At 45.1% G+C, this 15,144-nt stretch overlaps 1 protein-coding gene across 1 annotated transcript in view; it reads right to left on the bottom strand.

Annotated features, from left to right (window-relative positions):
- Nucleotides 1–15,144, bottom strand: part of IL17REL (interleukin 17 receptor E like) — a 356,565-nt gene that overhangs the window by 236,056 nt on the left and 105,365 nt on the right. The window contains exons 8-9 of the mRNA XM_075342547.1: nucleotides 12,492–12,563; nucleotides 11,451–11,505 (exon numbers count right to left, since the gene is read on the bottom strand). Coding sequence (XP_075198662.1) covers nucleotides 11,451–11,505; nucleotides 12,492–12,563 — 127 coding nt within the window. The remainder of the gene's footprint in view (nucleotides 1–11,450; nucleotides 11,506–12,491; nucleotides 12,564–15,144) is intronic.

Raw genomic sequence — 15,144 nt, 5'->3', positions numbered from 1 at the left:
TCACCTTTCCTCCGTTCCCTGTGTGCCCACGATCAGTACTTGCAGAGTTTTGGATGCAGCATGCTTCAGCTGCGTCCAAAACCCTGCTATGTATGGTAAAAGCACAGTGGGCATGGGATTTCTAAAAATCCCATGCCCACTGTGCGTGTACGGCCCGCAGTGAAAACGGAACTGCGGTGTGGCTTCCAGAGGCCGCAGCATGTGAATTTATGCTGCGGCGTCTGAAGCGTCCTCCCTAGGCAGAGCACAGCGAGGAGACCGCAGCGGCCCGAACCCCTGATCGCAGGCACGGGCAGCTGCGGTCTCCTAAGGAGCAGACTTGCGGCCCCGCCGATCAGGACGCGCTGTGTCCAGCACGCAGCGGGTCCTGATCTTCAGCACGTACCTTACCTGCTTGTCGCGGCCCGTGATGATCGCGGCTCTGTGCTGAGGGTCGGCGCCGGCAGAAACTTCACTGCATTTGAATCCATTTGCGGTGCAGCACAGAGGAGCTGTGTCTGGACCAATGGCTGCTGCCTGCCAATCAGATGCAAGGAAGTGATGTCGCTGTATGATGTCACCTCCTTGCATCTGATTGGCAGACAGCAGCAGCAGCAACTGGGATAGAACTGACAGCTCCTTGCGCGGCACCGCAGATGGATTCAAATGCAAGTTCCTGCCGGCGCCGACCCTCAGCATAGAGCCGCGATTGTCACGGGGTCTGCGGGCCGCAACAAACAGCCTCAGGGGCCGCATGCGGCCCGCGGGCCGCGTGTTTGAGACCCCTGATGTAGAGCATGACTGCAGTGGAGTTTGGAATGGATGTCTATCCTCTCCAGCGATGAGTCTTTCTTTTGTAGTGGCCACAATGCTAGCCGAAGACTGGTCTGGACAACACATGATCAATGCCATAAAGAAGCTTTCTTGAGGAAAGTATATATATTTCTGTGCATGTTGCTCATGTTCAAAACTGAATAAATCGAGATGTCATAAAAATGGTGTTTCCATTTTTTCCCCAATTGCATATCATTTCACTTCATGGTGTTGAGGAGCCAACATGTGACAAAAAGATCACAGGTAAGTCAAGTCCACTACACAAAATTTTCCAAATGCACCATGTGAATTAAGAACCATATACTGAGTAAATGACAATTTATTAGCTATGTATAGCATCAGAATAATCTACAGCACTATGCAGATTTATTGGGGATGCATTTGTGCAAGCTAGGGTGAGAATCCCAAACATAAATTGAATGGCGGTGCATTTTAGTGTAGACCAGTTGGGAAATCAATCTGCATATGTACCACCCATGACACTGACTATGCTAGATTTCAGAAAGGAGACATGTCACTGAAAAATAGTTGACTTGTCATATAAAACACTAGAAGCAAGTGGAGAGGTTGGGGCAGGAAAAGAAGACCACGTTTACAGTCCAACCCCATTGCAACTAAATCTCACTGGAACAAAACTTTAAATTCTGATTAAAGAAAAACAAAAAAGTGGATTTTTTCATCAAATGTACACCAGCAACATTATGACTATTTATGCTTTACATTGCAAAATTGTGCTGACAGATTCTTTTTAAGAAAGAAGATTCTCATTCAGAAGACATCTCTGTTGTCTATTTTTAGTGTTCTGTTCTGCATATTTCAGTAATGTGTAGTTACACAAGTTGCAGAGATGAGGGCTTCAATTGTTTTGTTTTCTTTGAAAATCTTAAGGCCCAGTCACACTAAACAACTTACCAGCGATCCCAACAACGATACAACCTGATAGGGATCGCTAGTAAGTTGCTAGGAGGTCGCTGGTGAGATGTCACACTAAGCGATGCTCCAGCGATCCCACCAGCAACCTGACCTGGCAGGGATCGCTGGAGCGTCGCTACATGTGGAAGCATGCTGCGCTTGGTAACTAAGGTAAATATCGGGTAACCAACCCGATATTTACCTTGGTTACCAGCGCACACCGCTTAGCGCTGGCCCCCTGCACATCTAGCCACAGTACACATCGGGTTAATTACCCGATGTGTACTCTGCTACGTGTGCAGGCAGCAGGGAGCCAGCTTCTGCGGACGCTGGTAACCATGGTAAACATTGGGTAACCAAGAAGCTCTTCCCTTGGTTACCCGATATTTACCTTCGTTACCAGCGCCCGCCGCTCTCACACTGCCAGTGCCGGCTCCCTGTTCCCTGCACTCCTAGCCACAGTACACATCGGGTTAATTACCCAATGTGTACTCCGGTTACGTGTGCAGAGATCAGGGAGCCGGCACTGACAGCTGAGAGCGGCGGACGCTGGTAACGAAAGTAAATGTCGGGTAACCAATGAAAGGGCTTCTTGGTTACCCGATGTTTACCGTGGTTACCAGCGTCCGCAGAAGCCGGCTCCCTGCTCACTGCACATTTAGTTGTTGCTCTGTCGCTGTCACACACAGCGATGTGTGCTACACAGCTGGAGAGCAACAACTAAAAAAATGGTCCAGGACATTCAGCAACAACCAACGACCTCACAGCAGGGGCCAGGTTGTTGCTGGATGTCACACACAGCAACATCGCTAGCAAGTTGTGCCTCAGCAGCGATGTTGCTAGCGATGTTGCTTAGGCGGGCTTTGCACATTGCGACATCGCAAGCCGATGCTGCGATGTTGCACGCGATAGTCCCCACTCCCGTCGCAGGTACGATATCTTGTGATAGCTGGCGTAGCGAAAATTATCGCTACGCCAGCTTCACATGCACTCACCTGCCCTGTGACTGTCGCTCTGGCCGGCGACCCGCCTCCTTCCTAAGGGGGCGGGTCGTGCGGCGTCATAGCGGCGTCACACGGCTGGCGGCCAATAGCGGTGGAGGGGCGGAGATGAGCAGATGTAAACATCCCGCCCACCTCCTCCCTTCCGCATAGCCGCCGGCGGCAGGTAATCTGATGTTCCTCGCTTCTGCGGCTTCACACACAGCGATGTGTGCTGCCGCAGGAACGAGGAACTACATCGAACCTGTCGCGGCATCGGCATTATGGAAATGTCGGAGCCTGCACCGATGATACGACAACGACGCTTTTGCGCTCGTTAATCGTATCATCTAGGATTTACACACTACGACATCGCAAGTGATGCCGGATGTGCGTCCCTTTCAATTTGACCCCACCGACATCGCACCTGCGATGTCGTAGTGTGCAAAGCCGCCCCAAGTGTGATGGTACCTTAACACTAGTGGGAATCAAACCTACAGAAAACTGATAAGGAAGCTTCAGTTCAAACATTTAACAGTAGTCCTCACTAGAGTTGAGCGAGTACCTAACTATTTGCACTCGCTATACCCATAACAAATACTGTCTAATACTCGCGTATTCATTCCGAATAGCATGTGCAATGCAAGTCAATGGGGAAAACTCGCAATGTAATGAGTAACCCGAATTCCGCACTATTTGCTATTTGCCCAAATAGTACAGCATTCGGGTTACTTGTTACTTTGCGAGTTTTCCCCATTGACTTGCATTGCACATGCTATTCGGAATGAATACGCGAGTATTAGACAGTACTCATTATTAGTATAGCAACTATGAATAATTAGGTACTCACTCAATTCTAGACCTCACGTTAGTGACTTAGTGGTAGAGAAAGTGATTTATTGTTTAGCATGTAAGAGACTGGTTTAGAGGCAGTCTTCAGGGAAAAATCAACTCTTTCAATTGGCCCATAATTTTAAAATAATATATACACAAGATAGAAAGTGATGTGCTATGTAGTCCCAAAAGATAAAAAGTCATCACTTAAGAATCTTGATGGGCAACAGAAGGAAACATATAAGACTGGCATCTTAAGATGAGCAATAAGTAAGTGTTTTGAAATCATATTATTTTAATATTTAAGTGTTTATTTCTCATAAGAACCTTGTAATACTTGCTACACAATACCGTATGTACAGGTCAAAAATAGAGACGAGTTGGGTAACCAATCACTAAGGTTGACTTTATTACCTACAGCGCCTACAATAGACCATTCTCATTCAGATAGAAAAGGTGTATAATTCTTCCACGGAAGCTTTCACTATTCTATCTCAGCAGAAAAATAGTATTTCTTAGGCCCGTTTCACACGTCAGTGAAAAACACTGACGTCTTTCACTGGCGTGTAAAACACGCACATGTCCCTGCGTGTGCCGTGAATCACGGCACACGTGGGTTGTCTAAGTACAATCCGGGCTCCGTTCTCCGTGGCCCGTGATTGCACTTAGTAATCAACTCACCTGCGCCCGCTCCCGCTCTCCATGGTGCTGATCGCTCCCGCGGTGCAGCATCTGGCCGGCGCTGACCCCTGCAGCAGCTGCTTCCGGGTCGGCTGTGTTGCGCATCATGAATATGCACGACAATAATGAGCCGGCTCAGAAGTAGCAAGCTGCACGGGCTGCAGAGGACATCGCTGGACGCCGGGTGAGTTAAAATGTTTTTTATTTTAAAAGCACGTTTTTTTCTGGCACGTGTTTCACGGACCACACCACTGCGTGGTCCGTGGGACATCAGTGATGCCAGAAAAAAATGGACATGTCTCCGTGCGGCAATCACGCACACGCGGGTACGCCGCACGGAGACACGTGCAGTGAAAAATCACTGACGTGTGAGCAGACCCATTCATTATAATGTGTCTGCGTATGTCAGTGATTCTGGTATGTTTAAAAAAAAGCACAAACGTACCAGAATCACTGACGTGTGAAAGGGGCCTTAAGACGGAAATGTGAAGGTTGCAGCTGATTAGTAGCTGCTGATTGTTACAGAGGTCATGTGACATACTTTATGTCAAGAGACAGACAGAAATTCAGAGCTAAGAGCAGGGGTACTATCGGTCCAGGAGGTGAGTAGAACATTAACACCCTGGTGTGAACAGCCCCTTTAAGTACAATCCCCTACACCAACCCCAACGTTTTCCTTCTTACCCCAAGTTATAGGATAGAGGTGGAAATCTAGAAAAAAGTCTTTCTGGCATGTGATTGATGAGGTCACTGATTGACTACAGTGGTCATGTGCTGGTAGTTAATAAGCAAAGACTATTGGGAAACGCCAACACATCTATGCTGGATTGGCAGAAGATTCAAGAGGTAACTATTGTTTTTTTCAGAAAACCTTTTTAATCATTTAATTAATTTCTATAGACATCAGCTACAAGAGAGTCTGAGAGAATTACTTGGAGTTGAATTTACTGTAAGTTTGAAGGGAACAACAGATGAACTATCAGACCAGAAGTGCCCATATCAGCAATGCAAGCCTCATAATATAGTTGTAGCACTATATCACTAGTCTTAAGAAGAAATGTTAAAGTCATTGCCCACTACTCGGGTTTTGCTGGGCTTGCTTTGTTCTTTTATTATCACGTTAACCCAGCAGCCAATCAGCATCTGCCTCATTCTTGCTTTCTTGGGATGTAACTGCCATCTCGATAAGGTCATAGGGCAGCAGCAGTCCTCAGTTTTATGGATGTTAGTTTCATACGATAGATGTGAGCGTGAAGAGGCCGCTGACTGGCTGCAGAGTTCCTGTGACATAACAACCTCAGATGAACCCCTGGAGACCTGGCACTGATACTGCTGGAATGGAGAGAGCACCAGAGATGTGTACAGGCTGTTATTATTTTATGAGAAATGTGGTGATTGAGAAGAGGTTGTCCAAGTAGTGGGCAACTCCTTTAAACAGCAGCATTTATTAACAGAAAAAGTTAAACCAAAAATAAATGGAAAAAAAACAACAAACTACTGGATTGCTGGAACTTTGTTAAAGTGGTTGTCCACTACTCAAACAATCCCTTCTCAATTTGAGAGTTTGTCTCCTTAAACATAAAAACAGTTATACTCAACTCCAGTGCCGTTCCAGCGGTGTGGCATTCACTCTCCCGGGGCTCACTCGAAGTTGTTACATCACATAAATCCTGTGCCAACCAGCGCTGGCTTCTCTCTCCCTGCCTTCAGACATAGCAAACATCAATAGGAAGTGAAAGAACAGATGCACCTCAGACTACCTCTCGATGTTCGATTCATCAAAAAAGTGAAAAGATCGAATCTGGTGGTGAATGGGTGCAGAGTTCACATGATGAAATAATAACTTTACATAAGCTCTGGGAGAACGAGTGCAGATACCAATGGAACAGCACTGGCACTGGAGGTGAGTATTAAGGCCCTGTCACACACAGAGATAAATCTGTGACAGATCTGTGGTTGCAGTGAAATTGTGGACAATCGGTGCCAGGTTTGTGGATGTGTACAAATGGAACAATATGTCCATGATTTCACTGCAACCACAGATCTGCCAAAGATTTATCTCTGTGTGTGACGGGGCCTTAAGTGTTTATATTTTAATAGGGGCAAACAATTAAATTGAGAAGGGGTTGTCAGAATAGTAGACAACCCCTTTAAGCTCTGTTCATATATTATTTAAGCTCTGTTCACATATTTGTCATGGCCATGATGCTGTGCCAGCTCTGTTTTGAGTCAAATCTCAATCTGACTTACATTAGGTTCTGTTAGGGTTATATCATTTTGACAGCAGGAAGAGTGATTCTGTATTATTCTTAATGTCAAATCACTTTACAATGCTTCTATAGGCTGCTAACATAGTACCAAAAATGGTTGTACCATGGACCTGGTCTTTACTTTCTCACTTCCCAATTGTCACTTATTCTTACATTTTCAATACAGAATATACATGAATTCACCTCTAAGGCTGGGGTCACACTGGCATATAGCATCCGATGATTCTCTAATGTGAGAGTATTGGATATCATATGCTAATGACACTCTTCCCAAACTCTGCTGCTCGTGAGCCGAGTGTTATTCACTGTGCTCCGATACTCTTGCATGTCAGAATTAGCGCATAGGTGAGAGGCTGAAGAACAATTAATCTCTATCTTCTCCACTGTCTGTGTTAGCGTATATTGCACTGCACTCGGATGTCATCAATGCAGTCCAATATTTCACACATACCCAGAGACTGTATGGGTGTGCCTGATCCATTTTACAGAGGCATTAAGGCCCTGTGCGCACGCTGCGGATTTACCGCGGATTTTACCGTGGATTTGCTGCAGAAAATGTGTTTAACATTTCTGCAGTCATTCCTCAGCAAAACCTATGGGTATAAAAACAATGCTGTGCGCACACTGCATTTTTTTATATCTACAGATTTACCCGCGGAATTTCCACTGCAGAATTAATGAAGCGGCATTAGGAAAAAAATCGCAGATCTGCTCTGCCTCATTGAATAACATTGGTCTGAGTGCAATGTGAGATTTCCCGCATTTCAGTTATCTGATTTAAATGCGAATGTGAGCGAGGCCTAAAGCGGGCTTTACACGCTGCGACATCGCTAATGCAGAGTCGTTGGGGTCACGGATTTTGTGACGCACATCCGGCCGCATTAGCGATGCCGTTGCGTGTGACACCGATAAGCGATTTTGCATCGTTGCAAAACAGTGCAAAATCGCTAATCGGCGACACGGGGGTCCATTCCCAATTATCGTTACTTCAGCAGTAACGAGTTTGTTCGTCGTTCCTGCGGCAGCACACATCGCTGCGTGTGACGCCGCAGGAGCGAGGAAGCTCTCCCTACCTGCCTCCCGGCCGCTATGCGGAAGGAAGGAGGTGGGCGGGATGTTACGTCCCGCTCATCTCCGCCCCTCCGCTGCGATTGGGCGGCGGTTCAGTGACGTTTCAGTGACGTCGCTGTGACGCCGCACGGACCGCCCCCTTAGAAAGGAGGCGGTTCGCCGGTCACAGCGACGTCGCCGGGCAGGTAAGTATGTGTGACGGCTCTGGGCGATGTTGTGCGGCACGGGAAGCGATATGCCCGTGTCGCGCAACAGATGGGGGCGGATACCCACACTAGCGATATCGGGACCGATATCGCAGTGTGTAAAGTAGCCTTAAGATTCATACACAGCCATCCAATCTTACTTAGTAAGTTAGTTATTTATGATTTGCCAATAATGAATAATGGGCTCATTGGACTTAATCAAAGATTAAGATGTCCCAATCTATAAAATTAAATCTACAACAAGCCAATATTTCATCCTTCTCTAAGTAACTCTGCATTTGTACCTCCTAAGATTCCAAAATGTATCACTGTGAAATATCCCTGTATATAAGATGGATGAGATATAATACCTTAACACTGTTTATTACATAGGTTTACATGGAAACTGCAGTAATCAGATTTTACACATAGTTACAGATATAAAAGATATAAAAGCGCTAAACAGCTGTAAACAAGTCTTATCACTTTCTATGTATTCAAGAAAAATTCATTCTACATAGAAGTCTTAAGGTACAACTCTGGGCTTTTTTTTTTTTTTATTTCATCACTGGAATAATATCAGTAATGGATGTTCCCTGTGTATCATCAAACACTAAGGGGCACTTTGCACACTGCGACATCGCAGGTGCGATGTCGGTGGGGTCAAATTGAAAATGACGCACTTCCGGCATCGCATGCGACATCGCAGTGTGTAAAGGCTGGATGATACGATTAACGAGCGCAAAAGCGTCGTAATCGTATCATCGGTGCAGCGTCGGCGTAATCCATGATTACGCTGACGCGACGGTCTGATGTTGTTCCTCGCTCCTGCGGCAGCACACATCACTGTGTGTGAAGTCGCAGGAGCGAGGAACGTCTCCTACCGGCCTCACTGCGGCTTCCGTAGGATATGCGGAAGGAAGGAGGCGGGCAGGATGTTTACATCCTGCTCATCTCCGCCCCTCCGCTCTGATTGGCCGCCTGCCGTGTGACGTCGCAGTGACGCCGCACGACCCACCCCCTTAACAAGGAGGCGGGTCGCCGGCCACAGGGACGTCGCACGGCAGGTGAGTGTGTGTGTGAAGCTGGCTTAGCGATAACTTTCGCTACGCCAGCTATCACCACATATCGCTGCTGCGACGGGGGCGGGCACTATCGCACTCGGCATCGCAGCATCGGCCTGCGATGTCGTAGTGTGCAAAGCCCGCCTTACAGGTTACTGGCTCCTCCTGTTTCTAGTGCTTCTCAGCGGTGACTGGCCAAAAGTCACTGCCGATGGCCACTAACTGTCTTTGTGAGTCTAGGAGGTTCTGAGTCTCATAGACTTAAGCCAGCTTTACACCTTACAATTAGGTGTGCGATCTCGTATGCGATGTGACACGCCCAGGTCGCATATGCGATTGAATGAGATTGCACGTAGGTCGTTCATTTGCTGTCACACGTGCGTTAGTAGTCTAGGTTAAATTGATCAATTTTGTGTGCGATCCTTTAGATCATGTGTTCTGTGACGTATGCATTGGGCACCCTTTTTTTTTTTTATTTATTGACTTGCCAAGTGTGTGTAATGTGTAGGGATGCGTTTTTACTATGTCATATGCCATTCAGCTCTGCTACATGGCCGCTGACAGAAGCCACAGACAGCCATGTAGCAGAGCTGAATGGCAGATGACAGCAGACACAGACAGAGCCGCACTGTCAGAATGAACTCGGGTGAACTTCACCCAACTTCATTGTCATGCTGCGGCTCTGTCTGTGTCGCGCCCTGATTAGCGGTCACCTGTGAAGGACTCACCGGTGACCGCTAAACTCCTGAGTAACTGAATTGAGCAGCCCTCTCTCATACTCACCGATCCCCGGCTCTGCACGGCATTCACACTGCTCCGGTGGCTTTTACTGTTTTGAAAAAGCCGGCCGCCCATTAAACAATCACTACTGACCGGAGCTGCAGCAGACACAGCCGCTCCGGTCACCTCCACACAGCAAATGAAGACAGCCGCGCGATCGGCTGAGCTGTCACTGAGGTTAACTGCAGTCACTGGATCCAGCGGTGGATGCAGCGGTGGCCGCGGGTAACCTCAGTGACAGCTCAGCTGATCGCGCTACTTAGAGATTAGTGAATGACAGACATTGTGAGGCGCTTCAGAACGCAGCTTTTCAGCTGCGCTCTGAAGCAGACCTTTTTTAAGCTGCGGTGCAGAGCGCACACCAGTGCACATAGCCTCAGACACCAAAATCGTATGAGGGATGTCACACGTTACAATTGACTAGGTTCATACAACAAAACGTCCAATGTATGAGGAATAAACGACGTGTATGCGATCACCGTATTTTCGTTCAATCTTGATTGCACGTAGGTGTCACACGCAAATACGTCACGAACGATAAAGGATGTGCGTCACTTACAACTTGACCCCGACGACGGATTGAAAGATTTATTGAAGCGTGTAAAGCAAGCATTACAGTGAGAAGTGACTTCCTGTCTGCCCCACAAACACTGGAATCCTTTAGGTAGTCACAACTGCAAGCATATGGTACAGAAGAAGAGCGTAGCAGGGCCAGGAACAGTAAATCTGGTGGCTGGTAAGTACACGGAGGGGGTATATGTTGGTGATATCACTTTGATGGTGAAATAAAAAAAAAACAAAAGCGGAATGGTAGATAGTTTTTCTACCTGACAGTTACTATTTAGTAGTTGATTTATGTAAGTATACCTTAAAGGTGGTGTCACACATAGTGACGACGACAATGACGTCGCTGCTAAGTCACCATTCTCTGTGACGTAGCAGCGACGTCCCGTCGCTGTCGCTGTGTGTGACATCCAGCAACGACCTGGCCCCTGCTGGGAGGTTGCCGGTCTTTGCTGAATGTCCTGCTTCATTTTTTGGACGTTGCTCTCCCGCTGTGAAGCACACATCGCTTTGTGTGACAGCGAGAGAGCGACAAACTGAAGCGAGCAGGGAGCCGGCGTCTGGCAGCCTGCAGTAAGCTGTAACCACGGTAAGCATCGGGTAACCAAGAAGCCCTTTCCTTGGTTACCTGATATTTACCTTAGTTACTAGCGTCCGCCGCTCTCACGCTGCCAGTGCCGTCTGCCTGCTCCCTGCATACATAGCTGGAGTACACATCGGGTAATTAACCCAATGTGTACTCTGGCTAGGAATGCAGGGAGCCAGCGCTAAGCGGTGTGCTCTCACGCTGCCAGTGCCAGCTCCCTGCATACGTAGCTGGAGTACACATCGGGTAATTAACCCGATGTGTATTCTGGCTAGGAGTGCAGGGAACAGGGAGCCGGCACTGGCAGCGTGAGAGCGGCGGACGCTAGTAACTAAGGTAAATATCAGGTAACCAGGAGAAGTGCTTTCCTTGGTTACCCGATATTTACCTTAGTTACGCTTCCACGCATCACTGCTAGCTGGGGGCTGGTCGCTGGTGAGATCTGCCTGTTTGACAGCTCACCAGCGACCATGTAACAACGCAGCAGCGATCCTGATAAGGTCAGATCGCTGGTCGTGATCGCTGCTGCGTCGCTATGTGTGACACCACCTTTAGTCTATGATGACTGATAGTCACTCAGTCTACTCTATCTGATAAATCAGAAACACAGGATTAACACTCTGCGTAGCAAGCATGTCATTTTCAACATTAAACATAGGGCTCAAGTACTACATTTATAATGGTAAAATATTTTAATTGTTCATACCTACCATTTTTAAATGGACAAAGTCGTGTTCTTCTTGAATCAGGAAATAGTAGCCAACCCTTGAAGAATAAAATTAATCCAAACATTAAAACATTTTCATACACTTTAAACAATAAATAGAATATATGGGTCATGTGGGAAATCATGTAGCTTTGAAGAAAATAGATTTGTTGAGGAGAGCCATTTGATCAAATTCTTGATTAACCTCTTGACATAGGGGATTGTGGGAAGTGTGTTCAATTAAATCAATTCTCTATACATAAGCCAGTTTTCAGATCATACACGTGACACAGATCTAAAGATGGCCGCTATTTCCTGGTCTCCACACCCTGCCCTGGAATGCAAGCAATGTCCAGATGTAAAAAGAATTACCATATAAGGAAAAAGACCCACTGACCAACCAAGAGGACCACCCAAATGATGACCTCATGGAACAACCCCATTGATGACCTCATGGATCCTCCCATGATGACACCCACCAATCGCTCATGGACTACCCCATTGATGAACCCACTGACCAATGAACACATCCGAGCATGCCCACTGTAGAGCCGACCATGCCCCTTTTCCTAGTTTATATAAGTCCATGTTCTTGGAATAAAGAGCTCTCTCTCTCGGTGCTATTTTGCTCTGACCAAGAATAGAGTTCACATCTGACCCTTTGTCTGGTGTAAATTCTTTTATGCATGCACTTGATCCACACCAATTAGGTCAGGAGCAGGAAACTCATGAACCTTGTTAAGAGTTCACCCTAACAAATTCACTGTTACAAAACAAAAAAATGCTACATGTACTTTTTTATATGGCAGATTAGAGTTTAGCTAACTATACCTTACAGCAAAGTACTCGCAAGACAATGACAAAACAGGAAGGGATTACATGGGGTGAATGAGGACTTATCGACATTGTGCAATAAAGTAGTATAAATAGAGAAAACTGATAATTTTACATATTATGTAACATTTACATTAATAGCAAAAATCCTGACCGCAATATCAATAAATCATAATTCTTGGTTATTATTGATGTATATTATCCAAATTACCTCAATGCACAAACAAGGAACAATTTCTGAATATTTCAATGTGACAGACTTTGTGGTGTTGTCCTTTTTTATCTAAAAAACACAAAATTGAAAATGATTAACAAGCATCAATTTATTTCAATTTAAGTATAAAAACATTCAGAGGATTAAAAACAATGTTTTTCCTTCGTTTCACCATTTTCACAGACCGTAATATTTTTATCTTTTGTTAACATGGCTGACTAAATGTTTTTTGTGTGGTGAGCTGATGTTTTTATTGATACAAGTTTTGTGTATTTATGTTTTATTTACTCATTGTTAAAAAAACGTACGGAGGTGAGGTGACCAAAAAACGCAATTCTGCCATTTTGATTTTATTTTCTCTTTACAGTGTTTACCCATCAAGTTTGTTAATTCCATATTTAATAGATCTGCCTTTTATGAACGTGGCAATACCAAATATGTTTTTTTTATTTTTAAATGGAGGGAAAGATGGTTGATTTGAAATGTTGTTTTTGTTAAAAACTTTTTTCTTTTTACATTATTTTATAGTCCACATTGCAGACTTTAACCATATTATTGCTGTACATAGAGAAAATCCTAGTCACCTATGAAGCTCAGCTTCAAAGGAGGACCGAGATGACAGCAATGGGGAGTTTTGGCAGATCCCCAGCTGTCATTTTAACCAATCATTTAAATGTAACTGTCAAAGATTGATAGTGGCATCTAAATGGTTAACAACTGGAACTCAACACACCAGCCATGGCTGTTAGAAACAAATGCCACCTATATAATATAGTCAGGATCCTGAGCCTCCTCCACACATGAGGACCCCTTCCGAGGACATTGATACAACCTCCATTTACAAGAAAGGTTTAATGTCACATATTAGTTCATGTAAATGTAGCCATGGTGTATTTCAGATGGAACCCTCAATATTTCAAAGGGGAACTGTAAGGCTGTGTGCCCAAGATGAGTTTTTGGTGAGTATTTGATACTCCATATTTTCGCTGAGTCAAGAGGTAGCATCTTACTGTTCCAGCAAAGTGGATGGGATGTATAGAAGTCTCCTGCCCACTGTGCTTCTTTTTCACTCAGCGTAACCTGACCTGCAGTGCAGGTGTCATATCCGCAACATGTCAATTTCTCTTGCGGCATAGTGAGTTTTATGTTCAGATTGTCCCCATACAATTGCATTAGGTGAGGAAAATCCACTGCGGAAATGCAGAAATTCTGCAACATCAAAAACTCACCAAAAGCTCTTTGTGGCAACGTAGCCTAAAGACCGCTTTACATGGTACGATTTATCTGACGATCTCAGTAGCAATGTGACACGCCCAGATCGTAGTTACGATTTGCCGAGATCGCACATAGGTCGTTTATTAGCGGTCACACGTAAAGATCTCACAAGCGATGCCAAATCGTTCAGCGATATATTGTTTGACCAAGGCGGTCTTGTGGATGTTGTTCGTCGTTTGCAGGGTGTCAAAGTACCAATATGTCTGCTGCGATCCAAGTGACGAACAATATTTTGAAAATGAACGATGTGCTAGCGATCAACGATTTTCAACCTCTTTGCGATCGTTCACAGTCGCACGTAGATGTCACACGCAACGACGTCGCTAACGATGCCGGATGTGTGCCACGGAAACCGTGACCCCGCCGACATATCGTCAGATAAATCGTAGCGTGTAACGCCGCCTTAAGGGTTAGGGGCATTTTTTTGTCAAATGTTGCTAAGCTTTATGTATAGGCTCTTGTGTTGTATACAGAACTTAAAATATGGCAAACAAATATACAAGGAGACACTAATTAAACACAAGCAAAAATATATACAAAAACAGCACTAAAAACACTTGACATGCATAATGTTTTTACATGGATTTTAAATCAATGAAATAAAATGGGTGAAGAAATCCTAAAGCCCCAATGATTTCTGTTTAAAAAAGTGTGAACCTTTATAACCTTCTGTATATATGTGAGTTCCCTTTAATATCAAACAGATCAGTTGGAGTCTGGGTCCTGAAGCCCTACCGATCACTCAAAAAGAAAAACAAGAGGTGCCCAGCTCAGACTGCTGGCATGCTCAATTATATTGGTCAATATTTTACCAAATATTGGTGAGATTTTTACCTCACTATTTGTAGCCAATATCAGGAGGGCAACAGTCAGAGGAAAAGTATAATAGAAACAAGGCCACCACTTCTGGATTTTTCACCTACTCCTAGTTTACAATTTCTGAGGTAAAAAAAATCACCAAATAGTCCACATGTGCACATGGTTTTACAAATACTGAGGTAAAAATCCTACCTAAATACTTAATTTGTGCACGTGGCTTTACAAATACCAAGGTAAAAAAATCACCACATAATCAAAGGGGGCACATTGACTTGCAAATACTGAAGTAGAAAACTCACCAAATACTCAGTGTGCACATGGCCTTACAAATACTGAGGTAAAAAAAACTCCCCAAATACTGAATGTGTGCACGTGGCTTTACAAATACTGAGGTAGAAAACTCACCAAATACTCAATAAGTGCACGTGGCCTTACAAATACTGTGGTAAATCCTGACCAAATAATGAACGTGTGAACCTGGCCTACAGGAACGCCACACACAGCTCAGAGGACGGATTCAATAAATAGCATAGTCTCTGTGGCACAGGCATTACTC

The sequence above is a fragment of the Anomaloglossus baeobatrachus genome, chromosome 4, assembly GCF_048569485.1.
Source record: "Anomaloglossus baeobatrachus isolate aAnoBae1 chromosome 4, aAnoBae1.hap1, whole genome shotgun sequence".
Taxonomy (NCBI): Eukaryota; Metazoa; Chordata; class Amphibia; order Anura; family Aromobatidae; genus Anomaloglossus; species Anomaloglossus baeobatrachus.
Note: the sequence above shows the minus strand (reverse complement) of the source record. Positions and strands in the feature narration are given on the sequence as shown.